This window comes from Ptychodera flava, chromosome 1 (genome assembly GCF_041260155.1).
Source record: "Ptychodera flava strain L36383 chromosome 1, AS_Pfla_20210202, whole genome shotgun sequence".
NCBI classification, from domain to species: domain Eukaryota; kingdom Metazoa; phylum Hemichordata; class Enteropneusta; family Ptychoderidae; genus Ptychodera; species Ptychodera flava.
In genome coordinates this window covers 1,657,986-1,679,606 of record NC_091928.1, presented here as the reverse complement: position 1 = coordinate 1,679,606, position 21,621 = coordinate 1,657,986, and the positions used below count along the sequence as shown (strand labels likewise).

General features: G+C 37.0%; 1 protein-coding gene across 1 annotated transcript in view; it reads right to left on the bottom strand.

Annotated features, from left to right (window-relative positions):
• The window catches only part of LOC139151260 (kinesin-like protein KIF18A), a 51,100-nt gene extending 30,752 nt beyond the window's left edge, over positions 1–20,348 (bottom strand). The window contains exons 1-12 of the mRNA XM_070724329.1: positions 20,245–20,348; positions 17,584–18,123; positions 17,089–17,246; positions 16,370–16,585; positions 14,928–15,125; positions 14,419–14,519; positions 11,740–11,815; positions 10,906–10,980; positions 9,611–9,883; positions 3,913–4,077; positions 2,652–2,773; positions 683–906 (exon numbers count right to left, since the gene is read on the bottom strand). Of these exons, the coding sequence (XP_070580430.1) occupies positions 683–906; positions 2,652–2,773; positions 3,913–4,077; positions 9,611–9,883; positions 10,906–10,980; positions 11,740–11,815; positions 14,419–14,519; positions 14,928–15,125; positions 16,370–16,585; positions 17,089–17,246; positions 17,584–17,953 (1,978 nt within the window). The 5' untranslated portion in view covers positions 17,954–18,123; positions 20,245–20,348. The remainder of the gene's footprint in view (positions 1–682; positions 907–2,651; positions 2,774–3,912; positions 4,078–9,610; positions 9,884–10,905; positions 10,981–11,739; positions 11,816–14,418; positions 14,520–14,927; positions 15,126–16,369; positions 16,586–17,088; positions 17,247–17,583; positions 18,124–20,244) is intronic.
• Between the last annotated feature and the right edge of the window lie 1,273 nt (positions 20,349–21,621).

Here is a 21,621-nt window from a genome sequence, read left to right as displayed (position 1 = left end):
TGACTGTAATCGGAGACAAGTTTCATTCATCGTTTTTTCCTCCATGTCTGTGATTTTACCTTGCCTTGTTCTCGATATCGCGACGGTACAGTATGTTTGTCAACTGTACCTTTCAAGCACCCGTTTACGTCAAGTTCTGTCGTTCGCCGAAATAAAAAAATAAATAGCTCTTCTCAAGGAGTCATCGAAAATTAAATTTATAGACACAATTATAATTGAAATATAAACATTTGAATAACAATGTTGAACTCTGTTGATATCGTTTGCAATGAATGCTGTACTACAAGGGACATAATAATGATCGTATTGATCAGCTGATACCATGGCATGCAGCTCGCTGATCATACTGATGTCGATGTTTTCTTCATCTCTGGCATTTCACCGTGTCTACTTTTTGAATGGCATGATATTTAAAGGTGATGTTTCAAGTTTGATATAGACGGTAGGGATGCATTTACTTTTCATTCCTTCGAAAATACATCGTTTTTCAATTCAAAATGAACCGTGAAAGTGCTGGTAATTTGGAGGGGCTGGAGGGGGTGCATTATTGCTTAAATATAATTTTGGTGATAAAGGTAAGATGTGAATTTCACTGTATGGCACAATGTCCAGGAAAGACTCATGAAATAACTTAGAGAAATACATGTCATTGATACAATGAGTAAAATAGTAGTAGTCTTACCACTTGGTGTTGCTGGTACACAACTAAGTACTGGGAAATCTAAGACAGATTTCATCTCTTCAGCAGATGACACAGCTGTCTCGTCAGCCCATGCTACTTCCTTATCACCATCTACACTTTTTTGAATGACTTCAAATTCCTCTGTGATGTCACTAGTTGCTAAATCTGATCCTTTCAAAATAAAATGTTGTTTTCTTACAAGGATCAGCAAACTCTGGATCAACCTGCAATTTTCATAAAAATAGAACTTTATGTGACATTCATTTCATCACATACAATATGTTTATCATCGATGAACACTGAAGTAATGTAATATAAACCATTAACCCTTTTCCTGCCAAGTCCATATTTCACTATCAGGTTTAAGATGGTTAAAATTAATGAAACAACATATTCTATATGGTGTGTTTTAATATAATACTGTACATTTGAAAGCTGTTGAAAACATAAATACTGTAAACTTGATTTTTGTTTTTGGACTAAAGATGCTATAACAGACCAAGCCAAGTGGGTGAAAATACGTCATGTTTTGGCTCAATACCGTTTTTTACTTACTTGGTTGATGGGGAAGTGATACTGTCTGGTAGGAAAAGGGTTAATGGCCATGATTGGTCTGCATTTGCATGTGAGTTCTGTTTACCACAGAGAAAACATACAATGAGAGATATAGCTAGACACTGAAGAAAGAAAACATACAATGAGAGATATAGCTAGACACTGAAGAAAGAAAACATACAATGAGAGATATAGCTAGACACTGCAGAAAGAAAACATACAATGAGAGATATAGCTAGACACTGCAGAGAGAAAACATACAATGAGAGACATAGCTATAGACACTGCAGAGAGAAAACATACAATGAGAGATATAGCTAGACACTGCAGAGAGAAAACATACAATGAGAGATATAGCTATAGACAGACACTGCAGAAAGAAAATATACAATGAGAGATATAGCTATAGACACTGCAGAAAGAAACATACAATGAGAGACATAGCTAGACACTGCAGAGAGAAAACATACAATGAGAGACATAGCTATAGACACTGCAGAGAGAAAACATACAATGAGAGATATAGCTAGACACTGCAGAGAGAAAACATACAATGAGAGATATAGCTATAGACAGACACTGCAGAAAGAAAATATACAATGAGAGATATAGCTATAGACACTGCAGAAAAGAAATATACAATGAGAGATATCGCTAGACACTGCAGAGAGAAAATATAAAATGAGAGATATAGCTATAGACACTGCAGAGAGAAAACATACAATGAGAGATATAGCTATAGACATTGCAGAGAGAAAACATACAATGAGAGATATAGCTAGACACTGCAGAGAGAAAACATACAATGAGAGATATAGCTAGACACTGCAGAGAGAAAACATACAATGAGAGATATAGCTAGACACTGCAGAGAGAAAACATACAATGAGAGATATAGCTAGACACTGCAGAGAGAAAACATACAATGAGAGATATAGCTAGACACTGCAGAGAGAAAACATACAATGAGAGATATAGCTAGACACTGCAGAGAGAAAACATACAATGAGAGATATAGCTAGACACTGCAGAGAGAAAACATACAATGAGAGATATAGCTAGACACTGCAGAGAGAAAACATACAATGAGAGATATAGCTAGACACTGCAGAGAGAAAACATACAATGAGAGATATAGCTATAGACACTGCAGAAAGAAAATATACAATGAGAGATATAGCTATAGACACTGCAGAAAGAAAATATACAATGAGAGATATAGCTAGACACTGCAGAGAGAAAACATACAATGAGAGATATAGCTAGACACTGCAGAGAGAAAACATACAATGAGAGATATAGCTATAGACACTGCAGAAAGAAACATACAATAAGAGAAATAGCTAGACATTACCAGTACATGTAGACCTGTTTATTACAGTGAATGGGGAGTGTACAGATTAAAATCACTCACCTCTCAGATGATTGCATGTCATTTTCTTGCACTCTTGCATGTTTCTGTAAATGTTTTACTTGTCGTCTCAAATCTTTGATTTCAACTTCAAGGTGTCTCATCCTCAGTGTCGTTGCCAAAATCTACGCAACAAAAAAATCAAAGCCAAAAAACTGTTACATAAAATATTTCAGCACAAATGGTAATAACAACAAATAATCAAATTAACTGACATTTTTTATCATTTTTTAATGCTTGACAAACACTAATCAACGATAGAAGAACACAATTTTTTATTAAAGGCCCGATAGCTGTATCTTTATCACATTATTTCTGTGATTTTACTTTCAAACTAAAACAAGTTCATGGGAATGTGCTCATTGAGGGGTGTTTATACAGGTTGAATAAACTGTCCACTTTGACTACATGTGCAATTTTGAGCAAGATAAATAATAAATGTTTGCCCAAACATAAAATGGCGCCCTCATGCAAATAAAGCAAAAACACAGTACACAGTGCATATATGCATTGGAATCTTCACAGAAACAACAGAGTAGTCCAATATAATACATAGTGCTGAATGTTTTCCACTGGGACACCATGTGCTATGTTTTCTATGTAATAATACCAATTTTTAAAACTGGCAGGAAATTAAAATAATGGTTAAAATTTACATTTACTTGTCCAATTTTTCAGTAGTAAAAGACTACATCCTTTAAATATGTAGAATTTAAAGAAAACGAGAGAAAATAAAGAAAGCTTTTTTTCAGGTCGACAGATTTCAAGAGTTACAGCTACAGGGGCTTTAAGGCGGAGCCTCCCTTGAAAAGGATGCGAAGCTATGGCAGTGTTCATTGTGTAAGTGGACACTAAACAGGCAACACATGGGCACGCGCTCCAAAAAATGCCACTTTTTAGTTTTTCCCAGCCGCAAAAACACAGACAGACTGCCAAGCGGTCAGCGCGAAGTTGCTGCCGATCAAACTCTGTGGTTATATTCAAAGTCTAACGTGACTGGAAGACAACGTTTTAGAAAATTCGAGCATTTGTGGTGGGGAATCAATGACCGTTGGTGGTTTGAACCGACCGTCAATCAAACGCTTGTATAAACTTTGTTTGCAGTATTAGCAAAAGGTGACATAAGGTTGAGATCAGTTTGTGTAATCAATTATATAGAAATCAAACATTGTACTGGCCAAGTGTTTGACTGGGAGGAGAACTCCACTAATGCGAGAACCTGGGATTGAAAAGTGCAGCTTTAACAAATGTTGTCTTTAGTTACCTCAGGTGTTTCATTGTCTTGTCCAATTAATGGAAATTCAGATTGTAACCTTTCAACTTTCTCTTGATTTTCAACCATTCTGAGATCAACTTTAGCCTTGGTCTCACGAAGTCTTGTCTGTCTGTTTTTTGTTACTGCAATGACTCTGTCTAGCTTTGTAGTCATCTGAAAGACAATTCAATCATTAACATTATATGGACATTAAGTCAACATTTCACAATGATAATTGCTAGCAGGATAATGCTGCATTGTATGGCTATAGTCAAGGCAGAAAATTAGGATGAAATTGTAATATCATATACCTAGATTAACATGCCTGTGTAAGCTATGGTAGAAAGTGCCTTCAAATCCATGCTTTTTTTAATGTATCACACCGAGCTCTGTGCCATTATGGGTGAATGTTTCGAGTTCCAGACCTACTTATGTATTTAGAAAGTTTTACTATAAACATCAGTGTGCGAGATTTAAAAGTAGTCAGGCACACCACGTCATTATGCACATTTCAGAACTAGCTTCATTATGATTACTACACATGTTGCTATCAGTAAACATTCTATTTGTAAACAAAGCCACCACCAGAGTCACATAGGTCTCCTCATTCTAATCATATGGACAACGCTGAAGCTAGCGATATTGGGTGATATTTCCCAGGGTTTCATATTAAATCCAGTGTTAAATATGCACACATTTAATGATGTCTGCGTTTTTGGAAGATTTGAAGGTGAACTGCCTACAAATCAGATAGAGTGCAATCACATGATAGATAGGTTAAGCCGTCGTCGTTCCTGTCACCCAGCTTCAACTACTTTCATTTTATAGTGAAATGCTAACTAACTTAGAGGCATTGTATTTCTTTCAATCGTACTTTTTGCTGATGATCACGTTTCGCTGCCAGTATAATGTAATTTACAATAATTTACACCACGCCATTCTTTTTACACCTGGATTTACACCTCATTCTTTGTTGTGTATGTACGTTGCTATGCAAGTTCCACAAGTAAATAAATGATGTCATTATGTAAATCACTTTGCATCGTCTGCTCGCACGGGTCCATTACTTCCCATTAACTACCTCATGCGTGATGCATCCACTACGCCATTTGAGTAAAGTGGGTTGCAACTTTAAATTCTGTGCACCAATCAAAGTGCACCTCACACATGTTACAAACACAGACAAGATCAAGTTATCATCGGCCACCTGCCCAATGTGCAACTGCAACAGTAGGTCCAACAGCTACTTGTTGGCTGAAAAATCCATACCTGATACTTCATCTACTTCAAAAATGTTCATATTGTGTGATTTTTGACATGTCGTGAAAACATAAGTGAAAACATAAGTGTGACCAACATTCCAGTCACCTGCGCGGTAAAGTGGCGCCGATGTGCCCAACGTTCAGTGTGGGGTGACTGAAATTGCTCACTGGAATATTGACGCTTGTCATGTTTTGACGATGTGTATTTCAAACTCGGCCGAAAATCACACGAAATGAGCAGTTTTGAAGTAGATGAAGAATCAGGTATGAATTTTGAGAATGAAATGGAAAGATCGACTGTTCTGTGATAAATGGACTTGCTCATTTCACAGTGAAATCAAATGCAGAAGATGACATGTCATCGTCTGCATAGCTATTTGGGAGTTTGACGCATATATACACAAGTCTAAGGGGCGCGTTGGCGCAGAGCAGTAAACAATTAACTAAGAGATCGATGAACTCATCTTCTTCGAGACTCTTGTTGATGTATGTTGCTGACAAGGAAACACAACGTAATTTGGCAACTTGTTTATGCATAATGTTAGCGAGTAGGGATACCACTTTGCATCGTTTCAATCTGATGTTTGGATTGGTACAGTAATGCATAGTGATTGTTAGGCACAAAGATTTGCCACTTCATGTCGTACGTGACATCGTTGTCATTTGAAAGTCAGTTTACTGCTTTCTTTTGATTGTCAGTGAAACTCTTGCATTAATAGATCAGATGCTCGTGATGTGTTCTCCAAGGTCACTCATGGACGTTGAGTGGCCATCAGAGCTGAAGTACATGTGCTAAGTGATTACACGATAGGCTATTCACAGATCACATATAATCACGTGGCGGTGCTTTTAATCAAATGATCTAACATCTCGTTTGGCCAAGGTCTGTTTTCGAGAAGCATCCACTGCCCGGACAAGAGACCTTGGCAAGCGAAGATGATCACTTTGCGACGGGATGCTTTTCCGAAAATTTACAAAATTGGCAATAAATGTTTGACATCACATGTATTTCTATCTTCAAATCTTTGCTCAATAATTTCACTACATATTTATCATTCAATAAGATAAAGCCCTGATACAGGTTTTGCAAATCTCAGTCATACAGCATAAGGGCCCTAAGACCCTTCTGCCATCACAGCTCAGTCCACAAAACCCATATCAGGGCCACGCACATTATGGAATATTTTGTTAAGATAAATTTGTGTTTTGCAACTAATAGGGCTGAGTTTGTTAACAACTTAAGATGTACTCACACAATCCTTTAAAAATATTCATTCTATACAAAAGACTATTTATTATTTGACCTCAAAATTATGTTCAGATCAAATACAATGTACAAATACCAAAGGCAGATTTGGAAAAGTTTGCTTTCAAAGGCCTAGTGACTATCCAGTCCTGAAGATAGAATGTTCATCGATGATTCTTTTGTGAACTTAAATAGCTCAGAAGACATTCAAACATTAAGCTTTCATTGTGACACTGTGCTTCATGTTTTACTGTTTGTGTACTCCAAGAATGATAGCAGACTTTTGGAGTGCATAAATTCAAAATCAGATATTATAATGGATCAAGTTCCATTCAACTGGCAGACGCAGCACGCAATATTGGATTCCTGTTTGACAGTAGCCACGATTTCAAGAAACACATAATTCAGACCTGTCAGAGCATCTATCTACTTATCCGCCGTATTGGATCATCAGGAAATATCTCTCTAAAAAGACTTGTCTGACTCTCATGTATTCAACTCTTTCTGCCAAGCTAGACTACAGCAACTCACTACTCTACGGTTTACGGACTCATACATCAGATTACTACAAAGAGCACAAAACTCGGCTGCCCGTCTCATCACAAAAACAAGGAAAAGGGATCACATTACACCAATCCTGAAGGAACTTCACTGGCTCCCCGTGTCTTACAGAATTCAGTTCAAAATCCTACTTCTCACATATAAATCAATACATAGACTCGCTCCTTCATACCTGGCTGAACTCATTGAAGTCAACACCCCTAGCAGATCTCTGCGATCAAGTCTACAAACCACACTTAAAGTTCCACGAACTCGATTAAAATCATACGGTGACAGATCCTTCTCCTATTCCTCATCAATTCTATGGAACAAACTGCCAGCTCCTCTTCGATCAGCCCCGGACATTCGCACCTTCAGATCTCTGCTTAAGACTCATTTCTTCAAGAGAGCTTACCTGTGACCTAGTGTAAAGCGCCAGTGAACATTGCTGATGGATACTAGGCGCTATATAAATTATTTATCCTATCCTATCCTATGATGAAATATCAGCTGCTGAGCCTTGCACTCAGAGATGCATGACAATTCTATTTTTGATTTTGCTCAGAGCACAATGGCATGATCAAATTTTACCATTGGCATTGCTATGAAATACAAAGTTTAAAAACTGCTGTAAAAAGGCAATCACACTTCTACTATGTCTACAGTACTTATTAAAGGCACATGAGCTGCAACTTTTGGCATTATTTTAATGATTTTATATTTAGATTAAATTAGTTCATATAAATGTTCTTACTCAGAAATGTTTACTCATAGTTATCCACTGAGTGAGACTGCATGGGGAGGTTTCAGTAAGACAAATAATAATAAGGTGCCGTATCCAAATATGGCCACCTCGATACAACTACATGATAAACAGCGTAAATGGTGCATGTACACATTTGAAGCTTTACAAATACAACATGGTGCAACCCACTGAAAAGGACCGGAAAGGGATATTCTGCAACAAGCAAACATTATGGAGGCATAGTTAATGACTATATCGTTCAATTTGCAGAATGCAATGAATATCTGAGGAAACTGGAGGTACCTTGAGGTTGAACAAATTTCACAGAGTTGCAGCTCATGGACCTTCACAGCCTTCACTCAGTGTTCTCCCCAGAAATTTCTGAAACAGGATCAGCTAATTTGCAATGCATAACAATAACTATGTTAATTTTATGTTAATTATGCAATACACATGTCACTCCATAGCACCAGAAAAAATCCCACATCAAAAGGATAAAGTACAATCTTTTATGCGCTTCATATATTACATTCATATTTTCATTCAAAGTTTTCCAGTTCTCTCTAGAATAACATTCAAAATCAGACGTTTTTATGTGATCCTCTGTTACTGTTTGTCTGTAGCCAGATTGCTAAAACCGTGGCGTGTGGCAAAACAGTTACACGGACAAGTTCATACGGGACTGAATATTGCACTTACGATTCGAAGTCAGCAGAGCATGCCTGCAGAGAAATATGTTGACTTTAAAACTCAATTCATAATAAAGAGAAGCCCGAAAATATTGATACACCGGGTATTTTCAAGAACAAGATTTGAAACTGCATTGACTTCGACAAACATACGACACTTTGACAACTGCGCGGTGTCCGCTGCCATGCATTTTGTGGAGCACACTTGAACACACGCCACCTTTGAACCTCGCTACACTGTGTACAGGTATACCCTAACCGTACGTACATAGCTGCTGTATTCAGATGATCACAGAAATGATTATTTTAGCTCATGTAGTTCTTTTTTATTTCATTTCATGGTGCCTTGAATATTGTAAAATTGGTCATGGGTTTTGAAACTCTATCAAGTGCAACTGTTTCTCAAAGTCAATCTAACGAATCCATGCAAGTTACGAATGCGTGAGACGAGGTGACACACGTGCTTCAACGTCATGTCGACGTACACAGATCTCGAAATGGCTAACTCGGACACGCAACGATCTGAACAGCGGCAGTACCACATTTTGCATCTTATATTTGTTTCAACCAATCGTACGATTTCAGCCACTTCTGATCGAAATCACTTTTCCTGACCTTCGGATCCTTACCAGTGCGAGACATTGGTGGCAACGGCAGTTCAACCAGTTGCCCGCTGGAAGAGATACATCATCGAGCCTTTGTTGAGTATACTCCATGTCCGTTGTATAATGGCCGTTGTCTGTACGATCGACAGTGTAACACATTTCATGCTTTTTGAATTTAAGTTTCATCCGTCTGCGGCCGGCCCACTTATTCTCCTCACAGACAAGCGCAACTTTGGGTGCTTTGCAGCCGATAACCCTGCCTCATTGTGTGTAAAACATCTAAACCATCGACATGAAGGGAGAATAGTCTAACCATTTCACACATTTTAGCGATGGAATAAACCTTTTAATCATCTGGCATGTCGTGTTATCGCCACATTAGAACCGTTTTACACTTGATAAGCTCGCTGAAATAAAAGTGACAAAATCGCCGCCGAGAAACAATAGGTCTTAAGCCACATTTAAAGAGTATCAGCGGACATGAAACAGGATCGGCATGAAAAATAAAGGATCGGGCAAAAAAAAAAGGATCAGGCGAAAAAATAAAGGATCGGGGCGGATCCTGTTAAACGGCCTCGGGAGAACACTCGTCCACTCACTTTAACTTTGAAAAGGTTTACCTTGCCAAGTTCATGTGTATTGACCTTGATGAGTTTAAATCGTTCTTTGTTTCTTTCTTTCCTTGTAATTTTCATGGTAAGGTCACGATCAGATGATTCCAGCTCCATTAATTCTTTGCGAATATTTGCTCGTTCTATGAACACAGTAAGCATTGTATGTTGAAGTCTGTTAATTTCATCCTGACGAGATCGACATTCCAGACTCTGACGTCGATTATTAACTGTAATGGTGCCTTCCTCGTAACTCTTTAACTTGACCTTGAGGTCAAACACCTAGAAAATGTAAGTCAGAAAATATCAAAAATAATAACAACAGTCAAAAGAAAGTGATCAGGTGACTTCATACTTAAAGATGTACAATTGGTAAAATTAAAAGTAATGTCATTTCTCTAAATTGTCGATTTTTGGATTCCCCTTTGTAAGTATTATCAAAATGTGTAATAAAATATAGGGGTCACTGTGCTCGTTTGTGAGATACATGACCATGAATTTTGCCATTTATGAGAAAAAATGCTGAGTCAGCATTTTTTCACCAAAGACTGCATCTTCTATGGAAGAAATAATTCAATGCTGTTTATCTCAAAATTTAGCGCAGTGACCATATCATTTTATTTGATCACTACTATTTATTTCTCTAGACTGAGCTATGTGCAAATTTTTAAGAAAATGACAATAGTAGAAATTGATTTCCCAGCAAATTTCAATGTAATCCTTCGGGAAGTGACAAAGTCCATGCGCGCATACTGCTCGTACATCCTTAACAATAAAAATAAACACACCATTTTATATTCATATGCAAATAATACATAAGTTGACCATTTGCAGTTACCTTTACCCATTGGATAGTTTCACGGAACCAACAGGACAATTACATGGATTTGTCTCACATTCTGTACATCTAGTGGCAAATGTTGGCAGAAGTACAAACAAAGATTGCAATCGATACTGGTACTAGAATTGGAAGTAACTTTGTTGTGACATTTCATGCAAATAGTCTCTAGTCATGCCAGTTGACATCAAATCTCCTATTTGAAATGTATCAGACTGTCTGCAAATAATGCACTTGGACAGTACAGCCTTGACCTGATGATACAATATACATTTGCTGCTTTTGTTTATTCAATCTTAAATAGATTAATACAACTAAAACGGTACTAAAGTAAACCAATCTTGTAAAACTCAGATGTACACATCTCAACATTTCCACCTTTGCTTATTCTTTGCATTTCTTGTAAGCTGTTAGTGGCTTCCGTACACTGATTTGAATCAGTATGTAACACTGACAGAAAACTTACCTCAGCTCTTAGTTCCTTTACAATCTGTGCATATTTACTGACATGAAAATCCACATTAACCACATTACTCTTCAGCTGCAGATAGAAACATAAATTTTCACTCATTACAATCATTGTACATACATGTATGTCATTATTGTTTCATCTTCAGACACAGATGAGAATTAAAAGTGCATAGCAGCAGTTGCCATTAACCCTTTTCCTGCCAGACAGTATCACTTCCCCATCAGCCATTGAAGTAAGTAAAAAGCGGTATTGAGCCAAAACATGGCGTATTTTCACCCACTTGGCTTGGTATGTTATAGCATCTTTAGTCAAAAAAATCAAGTTTACAATATTTATGTTTTCAACAGCTTTCAAATGTTCCATATTATGTTAAAATACATCATATGGAATATGTCATGTTTCATTAATTTTAACCATCTTGACCTGGTGGTGAAATATGGACTTGGCAGGAAAAGGGTTAAAGAGCACATGCTATATGAACAATTCTATGATAGCAGTATGTATATTGATTGTGCAAATGCAGCAATCTGATTGGTCAGAATATGAAAATTATAACAGAGCTACATTCATAATGTAGCACAGTTTGAACATGTGCAAACTCCAAGTTAGAGAAAAAAATCCCTTTTAGTGTTTCACATCAGAATTTCAATATAATATTATACTGTTATAATATCACTAAACCCCCCTAAAGGCAACAGTTATGTCACTTTGTTTTGAACAGTTTACTCTTTCTATGCAATTGTATTGTTTGTGCATGTTTATGGTACGCTGGAAAGCTGTTGGAATCCAGGACAGACTGACAAATTGCACAAGAACAAAGTGACTTACTAGTGATCTGATGTCTTTTGCTCTATTTGCATATTTTAGTGTGTTGTACGTATCTTCATAAGATAGATTTGATGGGCTGTAATTAACAAGAATAAAATCAATTAAGGATGTACGATCGGAAAAATATAAGCGTACTGCGCCGATTTCCGCGCAGAAATGTATCGATAGTAACCACGCGCGCATAGTGACGTTCCGAATGTTTTTGCGTTGTACAAAATGTCGTCTGCAGGAAAAGGAAAATCGCGCCGAGAAAATGTTTAGCGTGCCCTCAAAACATGCTGGAAGGTACGAGAATTCAGCAAAGAGATAAAAAAAATGCAACATGACCGTAGCCTGTACAGCGTAAATCAGAAGTGTGACGTCTGATTTGCTATTCGTGGTTATAATTCCAATGATAGTGTCTCAAGTAGACCTATCGGAGAAAGGAAGAATGGCCGTCGCATAGTCGATTTGAGTGAACTAGCCGAAAATCTTGACACTTGTGTCAGTTGCGGGCTTGCCTTTACAATTGTCATCGTGTATTGGAGAAACGCCAAGTTCACGGCCTCGGCTCCTGGCTCCACGTAGTGTGTGAAAACTTACTTAGCCTGGAGCGAAGTCAACCTAATCCCCACCGATAAGCGTTACGGCAATAAATATTACGTGATTTTTTGTATGCTGTATTAATATATAGACTCTAAAAGTAGAAGAACCTAAAAGTCTTTGCTTTGTTCTGTCATTTCCCTCTCATTAAAGTTTAATGGTAGGTAGGCTTAAATCATGACTGGCCACTGCGGGTAGCCACGGCAGGTCAGCGGCATTTGAAGAGCGCCCTCGTGCGACGAACCCGGGAGAGCATGGTTTATCGCCAGAACCTGTAAATCCTAGTTAGTTTTTGCAAAATTGTGAAAAATCGAGCTCGGTGACCTACTAAACAAAATGTGGTTTTGGAAAATTCACAAAAAGTGCTATTATTTGGCAAAGTTTGAGAAAATTGACATTAGTAGAAACTATCAATAATTAATAAATTACCCTCTCCCATTCCTAAAATTTGGGGCATATTTGTTGCAATTTTGGTTAAAAAATAAATATGATGACTTTTTAACTCAATTTTAATGTAAGAAAAATCTTCAAAGTAGCTTAGGTTTATAATTTCTTTATTCTTTTACAGTGTAAACGTGAAAAATGCAATCATGATATAAATATGAAAATGATGACCTGTTTTATTGATTTTTAGTGATTTTGTGAAAAACCGTGTGATTTTTTAATGTCATTTTGTAAAAAAACAAGCGCGGTGACCCCATGTTTTTTTTCCCAGTTTTGGACTATTCACATATGTAGGTATTCAAATCCCCATTTGAAAAAATTGACATTACATTTACTTTTTCCGATCGTACATCCTTAAGTCTAGTCATGAAAAATATGTAACTGGGTAATCCATGCATTAAGTCTCAAAACCATGTTGATATTCAGAGATGTGTCAATAATTAGTAACATCTGGACAGTGAATCCAAATTCAAGCTCAAACTGTTCTTCAACAAAGCATTTCTTGTTTAACTAATGAAACATGACAAATTATTGACTGGCCAGTGATTCATTTTTAAGGTAGAACGCACCTCGGGGACAGACATTCGGACTCTCAACTTTTACAATTCTCTTCTGATATACCACATGTGGGGTTCATTTTAAAGCTCTTGGTGAAAGAAAACTTTTCACCAGCTAAGTTTTTCGAAATTCGGAATTTTTTATTTTTCTCCATAGAGTTAACAGGGATGCGGCCACTTTGAATTTCTAATATCAGTAAATCTTAGGTAGTTTGTTTCTCTAGTACCAAAATTTGCACAGTGACCCCCTAATTTTATTCATGATTTTGAAAGAGAATGATTGAAAGATTCCTTGAAGAAAGTTTGAGCAAACGTTTAAGTCTTTCACTTTCGAGGTGCATACTAACTTGAGTACCGTCATGAGATCAACATGAAAAACTGCAATGCTTGCTGAAAACAATCTGAGGTTAATTTTGACTTGAGGTCAAGATGTTGATAGAAATAACACTGTAACGTTGAATGTCTCTATGGGCTAATGAAAATTGAGTTAAGGTGAACTTCTATACAAAATCATTAACCCTTTTCCTGCCAGACAGTATCACTTCCCCATCAACCAAGCAGTACAAAGCGGTATTGAGCCAAAACATGAAGTATTTTCACCCACTTAGCTTGGTCTGTTATAGCATCTTTAGTCCAAAAAATCAAGTTTACAGTATTTATGTTTTCAACAGCCTTCAAATGTACGGTATTATGTTAAAATACACCATATGGAATATGCTGTGTTTCATTAATGTTAAACATCTTGACCTGATGGTGAAATATGGACTTGGCAGGAAAAGGGTTAAATGACAAAACAATGTGGAGTGGATCAAATATTATTTTGCATGGTGTTACAGGTAAACCTGTTATCAACAAAATGCAGTATTCAATTCATAACGTCAAGATATATGGCTACAGATTACATGCATAATCTGTTTATCTTGGTCATATGGATAACTCAGCTTGCAACCCGGCTTTCAACAGATTGAACAGATTGTGAACACGTCATGATTTTATCTAACCTTTTCAAGTGTTGTTCACATGGCTTAAAGACTGATTATAATAATCAATGCATCAGCAGGACATCAAAATGTTTGATATCAAAATTTCAATTTACCTTACAGCTGCTATCATGACAGTTCTGCAATTACCACCCAGTGAATCTTTCAATAACCTTGTTAGCTTACTGTTCCTGTATGGAATGTGACATGATTTTGTCTGCAAATAATCACACAGAATTCAAATTGTCAAGTCTTTTTCAGGTTTGTTACTAAATATAGCTGCACACACGCATCTTTTGGACAAATATGCTGAAATTCGGACAAATTTTGTCGTTGTATGAGCGGCTGTTGTTGCAGCTTGTAGTCTCAGTCATCAATTCATATGAATAAGTGTGACGCTAAATAGCCATTCTAACACTTGCAGGTTTTATTTCTGTCGTTTATGCGGAAAATGCGGACAAATGTTTATTTATGCATATTAATGACAGAGAACAATGATGTCATTTGCGATCAGCGCAATTCTTTATATGTAAATGAAAGTTTTTCAGCCAAACACTGTAAAAAACATTAAAATGTTAGTTTACTGAATCATCACAAAATCTGAAAAACTGTGGACAATTTTTACCTTTGGATTTGCAAGAGCATTGATACAGTTTCCAAGAGCCAATAGAGATCTGTTGATATTGGCTCCTTCACGGAAACGAGCGCCTCGATTGGTTGTCACAGTAGCTCTCTCTGAACCAGCCAGATCTATTAATGACATTTTAGCAACTTTGACATTGGCACTCAAACCAGCTGTACGATCTTTCTGCTTAACAAAAACCTGTAACAATTAAGAAAGATAAACACTGAACAAACACATGTAAGATTACATTACAGCATAGACAGTCTTTCCTGTTTTACTGTCTATGATTATACTTGGTAATTTTTGTTACACTAACTCTTGGACGGTTTCTACTGAAATTGTATTCATGTACCACCTAGCTTTGTCCAAGGAATCAGTTCACTGTGGCTGAATTTAATTGTTTGATGTGCAAACCAAATATTTTATTAACCCTTTCACCATCATGATTTGTCCCAAATCCATTGTTTTCTATGGTAAAGTTGGACTGGTATACAGGGAACTGGGGGTGAAAGGGTTAAAGTTCAATACATTTTGATATTCAGTCTATTAAAGGCATTATTATTCAACTTTGAGGTGAATTCACTGTCTTTATTTGAATACTACTTTGCAGTGGTTCTAACATACTGCAAACCATCACATTTCACACTTATATAAGTAGAATGCGCCACAGGGACAGATATTTGGACTCTCAAAATTTCACAATTCATTTCTGATTTACCACTTGTGGGGGTTCATTTTAAAGCTCTTGATGAAAGAAAACTTTTCACCAGCTTAGTTTTTCGAAATTTAAAAATTTTTATTTTTCTCCATAAAGTTAACACAGGGATGGTGGCCATTTTGAATTTTAAATATAGGTAAATCTTGGGTTATTTGTATCTCTAGTACCAAAATTTGCACAGTGATCCCCGATTTTTATTCTTGATTTTGAAAGAGAATGGTGGAAAGAGTCCTGGAGGAAAGTTTGAGTAAAAGTTTAAGACTTTCACTTTAGAGGTGCACACTACTTTAATTTCTTACAATGATGGGAAATTAAAGACAAACATGGTAAAATAGAATCAACAAAAAGACTCAAGGTAGAGTAATTTTTTGAATGATTGACTGCAAGTTTTTAAAACAACACCAGCCCTAAAAGGGGCAAAGTCAGCCATTTTCCATCAATGTTGTTTGATATGAGACACTTTATATTGTTTGACATGCTGAAAGATATTGTGTCTCGTATCAAACAAAAGTCATGAAAAATGGCCGACTTTGTAATTTTAATAATCCCATATATCAAAATACTTTATTGAGCAGCAAGTGATTTTTCTGCAACATTGCCATGTAGAATTTTCTTTCATGAACTCTTACACAACAAAACCATAATTCTTGTTCTGAAAGGAGAGGTACCCTTATGCACTGAATTATTGACTGCATTAATCATAGAGATTTACAAAAGTGTATACCTGAAAGACTGCATGTGATCTTGATGACTGGGCATTTGCATCGGTTGGATGTTGTGTTCTGTTTTTGTTGCCATAATCCAGCATGTAAAGTAATTCCTCTGCACTGCTTGGTTGATGAAGAGATAAACCAGCTACAACAACGTGTTTTTGATTGTCCTCCCTGACTGCAAGAACTTTTCCAGGAAGAAGCAAATCACGGATGTTTTCATTGTATACCTGTTCAAAACAAAGCTAGTTAGGCTTCTCTATTCATACAATTCACAATTTTTCAAATGCTTTTTTATGCAAAGCTACATTACCTTTAGTATCAAAACACAAATCAACATATCTGTTGAAACTATTTTGAAATCTATTTTAAGAAAATTTTGATATATTTATTGCCAACAGAGCTGTCATAAGTTAATCATGATTTGTTCCACAGAAACCAGTGATAACTCTCCAGTGTCAGCATTCAGTGACACCCCCACTGTGACAGCAGTGACAACTCCCCCACTGTGACAACTCCCCACAGTGACAACAGTGACAATTCCCCACAGTGACAACTCACCACTGTGACAGCAGTGACAACTCCCCACTGTGACAGCAGTGGCAGTTCCCCACAGTGACAGCAGTAACAACTCCTAAAGTGACAACAGTGACAATTCCCCACAGTGACAACTCTTTGAAATATTGTCCAGTACATAAAGTACAAGTTGTATTGAGTGACAGTGGTACATTACCTCTAAGTATGACACAGCTACTTCACAAGTTTTTTCTTCTTTCATGTCATCAATGCGTCGATATAATTCCACCATTGTATTGAAGATTACTCCCGGACTATCTTGACTGCCTAACATAGTAAACGTTTTACCAGCACCAGTGGCACCGTATGCAAACACTGAAATGACAAATAAATATGAAAATATTTGAACCAGCCCCTGTAGACTGCAACAAACTGTCTAAATATTACCATATTTGTAATAAACATCCTTCACATTGAAAGATAAAGATGTTCTGGTTCCAATCACTCATTTCATTGCACACCAGTATAAATGTGACACTGACAATATAAAATAAAATTTGTCAAAAGTTGGACACTTTACATGACTGTCAATTACTCATAATATTTCAATACAAAAGGATCATATGACAGTTTTTCTATTAAATGCAAAATAATTAAGATGTCAAGATATAGAAACTATGATGTTATTTTCTGAATGCTGCTACTAACTTACCAGAACAGTTATATCCATTTAATACGCCATCTATGATAGACTTTGTCGTATTTTCATAAACTTCCTGTTGTGATACATTTGAATCAAATACTCTGTCAAATGCAAATCTCATATCTTTATTTTTTCGCTTCAGCAGATCTCTTCCCGTTCTTCTCTTTCCGTGGAAAAAACTGGCTTCTGATTCTTCATTGGGATCAAATATGAGAACATTTTCATCCAGTACTTTGACCACAGTTCTGGAATTTGCCTCAAGTTCTTGTGAGTTCTCTGGTCGTACACGTACAACAACTTTGACATTGCTGGTTTTTGTATCCTCAACAAGTTCAGATCCAGAACTAGACTTCCTACCAGGCATTGTATTAACAGTCATGTTCTATGCGTGATAGAAGGTTCACTTTAGTTCCAGAATGTAGTTAGCTGACAAGTGAATCTGTCAACAAATAACTACAGCCTGTCAGCTTATCAGCTGAGTCATCAGCTTTTCACCTTTTGCAATCCTGTCGTATACTTTCCGCTCAACTTCTCACTTTCAATTGTTTGCTGCAATAGAAAGAGATCACCAAAATCACAAAATCTTTTTTGTACATACCTTTGATGACATGAAAACTCTTTGATTTCTTTCATGGTTGATATTGTAACAATTCCATATGTCTTTGCAGTAATAAACTTGGTCAAATTTACGACAGAAACAGTCTATCAATGTGACCGTCCCTCTACACACAGCACTGTCAATTTTGGGAAACTACAAAACTTAGATATTCAGGCAGAGTCATGAACTTCTAGATCCAAAGATGGAATTACGGGTAGGCTAATTAGAACTCTGCAGGAATGCTGGTTAGATTTCCAACTCTAATGACCAGATCAGATGCAATCAAACACATTTCTAGAATTGTCATATACTGGTAACTATGAGTCGGTAAATATCAGGAGAATGTTTTCAGTGATTTACATAATAAACATAAATTAGTTTTGCATACACTGATGCTTTGGCTACTTTTAGTAGGCTACCTTGGCTAGTCAGACTACTGTAAAACTTCATTTTGATTTGTTAGGCAACTCTCATGCAACAATGACACTGGGCTGAAGGACTAGTCTCAGGCAATGATGCTAAGGTTGCTGAGGTACAAAGTCTTTGCCAAGAGTTGTGGGTTCAATGGCAAAATCATGGAATCTTATCGGTAAGAATAGTACTACTGGAACATCCTTCCTGTCACTGAGGTTTGGCAAGGCATCTAGTGTAGTGTGATATCTATAGACTCCAAATGGACATACATCAAGAACAGTTATGCCAACTGTGAATTCAACCATCTTTTGGTACCTCCATGTTTCAACTGAGTCTTTGTCTCTTCTGCGAGAGCAAAATTATCAGCCATCAAGGATGTTCACTTTGATCAATACATCTTTCATTGTTATTAGACATGGATTGTTCAAGCAGAATAGTTTTTTATGTATGTTTAGTCTTGCCATGATACAGTTCTGAATCTAGTAGGAATAGGTTTGAAATTGGATGTTGTGCCAGTCGACCTCCATACTTAAACAATTTCATTTCACTATGAAACTCTGACAATAAACTACCTTCCAGTATGGATGAAGTACTGTGTAGTATGAAATAAAACGAAGGAATGGAGGTGTATCTCATGGGCTAGGCTAATTCCACCAGTGTGGAAGGTCAGTGCATTTTAGACACGTACCAGTAAATAATTCTACAGAAAGGTGAAATGTGACACAAAACATTTGCATCCACTATGTAAAAAGTGTCGACATCTTCAGAAGGAGAAAGTCTATGACACTGAGACACTCTAGAAAAAGGGTCTGTGATGGTTCTAATTATATTTTGCAGATACATTTCAAGTGTAAATAACAACATAACATTGCGACTATCAATCTGACAATTGCAACACGTGATCATGGATGTACACAAAATGTGGGCATGATAAAAACATTTGATTTGGTACACCAACAGCAGTCAATCGTGAATCATCGTTAATAGAGGCCATATATCATGACAATTTTCAAATTTTAGTCGGTACCAATGGTAACACCGGGTCTGTATGAGTCTCGATGGTACTCACTTTTTCGTTGTTTTGTTCATGAGAGCCTATATGCGTGTATTGCAAATATGAATCCTGTAGTACAATAGCTCAAGGTTTAGCCCGGGGTTATGTGGGTTGGACTGGTTTTGCAACCCGACCCACAACCCAAAGCCTGAGTCTACAGTCTACAGACAGTGTATACTGTCCAACTCTCAAGAACTGAATGCTAAACCACGAATCGGAGTTGGAGGTAAAAAAAGCTGTAAAAATGTAAACGTTTCGGTTGAGTATTTTGGTAGATTGATCGGTGTATTGAGTACTGTCCATTAAACTATTAATGGATGTTGGTTTTATGGTCCGATACGGTCGGATTCCTGTATACCACGGTTGCCTGTTACGCACGGTACAGCATGCGGCAACCTTCATGTACTTACACTTCAAGCGGCTGTGTGAGCAGTTGTACAATAACAAAAAACTATGACACTCGTCGCGTAAGCCGGCGTAATCACTCAATGAACAGAGTCACTCGGTGCAATTGGTTCATGGAGAGCAGTAATATGCCTTCACTAACTTGAAGTTTCAAAACTTCATTCGAAAACGTACAAATAATATTTGTGAAGATACTCACATGTACGTGATTGAGGTTGGACCCTGCATTGAAAGCTTGTGGTTCGTTAAATTCTTCAACATTTAAAACACCCGGTTCGAATTTTGTAAACTGTTCTCTGATTGGGTAGTGTGATTTGTGCGCATGCGTATAATGGCTATTTATTTATAACCTTTGAACTTTTGTGACCTTATCACAGCGTGTCACAGCGGTCCGTTCCGTGGCTAAACAAAGTACATGTAAACTCGTGGCTACTCAACCCACTTGATGCTGTCAGAAACTGTGCGTGTACAAGGCAAAACATATACTTGGTTCAAGTCTGTGATTTGTCAATGTTTGAGTCGGGTGAACGCGATAATTTGTGTTGTTTTCATGTGAAACGCGAGAATATAGGGTAAACGCTGTACTGGCGAGTTTCACGTGTGTTCACAGCGTGATGTTTACTGGGTACACCGTCCCTCCAGTGGAGGGACGGTGCTGGATAGTTTGTATAAGTGTAGTTTATGCTACGTTCCGACGTTCTCTACGGAAGAGAACGTCGGAACGTAGCGTAAGGCTGCGTTCACAAATAACGATTAGGGGGGGCTGGAGGAATCTCGATTGAAATCTTATTTTTTTTTCAGATCCCCCCTTAAGTACCCTAAAAAATTTTCAAATGCCCCCCCCCCCCTCTATATGGTCAAATTTTTCAAGTCCCCCCCCCCCCAACTATCAACTTGAAAGGCCCGCATATTTGTAAAGGATGTGAGCGCAGAAAAAATAAACATGTATTGCGCGGTTCTGCTCACAGGTGTTCAACACTACCTGTATTAGCACTTTGTATAGTCATATTCCCAAGGCAAGTTCTTTAAATTAACATTAACATTTTATTAGTACTCAACATACACTATCAGAGAGTGTTGTAAGGTACAGTACTCTTAGTACAAAGTGGGAAAAATTACATAATTACATTACTGAATTGCATCAGTGAATGCAATAAATGCAACAATGAACATACCGGTACATTAGTAAACAACTTTACAAAGTATCTATTAAATGCATCAGTGATTTTTTTAGATTTATTGGTCTAAAAGCCAACTTGAGTTAATCCAACTCTGGCCAGGTCAATTGCTCCTGTTGAAGAGCACACAAAATGCAATCATGAGAGAGTAGGAAAATTGTGAAATTCTGGCTAATTGCCGTATTGCACAGTGACCTACCAAAAAATTGTTTCAAAACTACAAGACCTATATGAATTAGATGCTTCTCAAAATTGACAATACTGGAAGGTTAAAATATTCCATCAAATAAATGTTTTAATCTCTGAAATTTTGGGTGTGATAATTGCAAATTTGGTTGAAAAATAAATAATTCCATTTGGTCACATATTTTTTCTTTTAGTCTTTACTATTCAAAGTT